This window comes from Puntigrus tetrazona, unplaced genomic scaffold (genome assembly GCF_018831695.1).
Source record: "Puntigrus tetrazona isolate hp1 unplaced genomic scaffold, ASM1883169v1 S000000401, whole genome shotgun sequence".
Classification (NCBI taxonomy): Eukaryota; Metazoa; Chordata; class Actinopteri; order Cypriniformes; family Cyprinidae; genus Puntigrus; species Puntigrus tetrazona.
Window position 1 is genome coordinate 445,001 of NW_025048054.1, and position 660 is coordinate 445,660.

At 48.0% G+C, this 660-nt stretch overlaps 1 protein-coding gene across 2 annotated transcripts in view; it reads left to right on the forward strand.

Moving 5' to 3' along the window:
- LOC122333897 (WD repeat-containing protein 70) overlaps window positions 1-660 on the forward strand; it is a 58,582-nt gene extending 57,922 nt beyond the window's left edge. For both annotated transcript variants that reach the window (XM_043231753.1, XM_043231754.1), the window contains one exon: window positions 181-660. In XM_043231753.1, coding sequence (XP_043087688.1) covers window positions 181-265 — 85 coding nt within the window. In that variant the 3' untranslated portion in view covers window positions 266-660. The remainder of the gene's footprint in view (window positions 1-180) is intronic.

The following is a 660-nucleotide window of genomic DNA, read 5'->3' on the forward strand; positions in this document are numbered from 1 at the left end:
TCTCTCTCTCTCTCTCTCTCTCTCTCTCTCTCTCTCTCTCTCTCTCTCTCTCTCTCTCTCTCTCTCTCTCTCTCTCTCTCTCTCTCTCTCTCTCTCTCTCTCTCTCTCTCTCTCTCTCTCTCTCTCTCTCTCTCTCTCTCTCTCTCTCTCTCTCTCTCTCTCTCTCTCTCTGTCTGACAGAACGCAGCCGGAGCCGCTGTTCGCCGAGGAGGAGGAAGAGGAGGTCGACGAAGATCAGCCCGAGTGGAAGAAACGCAAGATCTGAGCAGACTCTGAGGAGCTTCCGTCGGGATTCTCACGCGCTCTTTCCGAACAGTTTCGAGTCTGAATCTGAGCAGAAATTAGTGTGTGGTGAAGCTCACTTTTATTTCTCGTTGAATATTTTGACCGTTTTTCCTCTTGTATTTTTGTCTTTTAGATCTCAAATAAAGAGTGTGTGTGTCCTGTTTGTCTGTGCTGTTATCTGTGCTCTGATTGGCCGTAGCCGTGTGTACGGCGTGTAAACCTGCGGGACGTCACGCTATCCCACACATTCCTTTCTGTTGAATGTCCCGAGTGTTCCTCCTCGTCTTCCTCCGTGAGTCACAGCGCTCTGTAAATATTTATGTGAAAAAAATCTTTAGATACTTCGCTTGTTATTAAACCTCCAGCTCTTCAGGA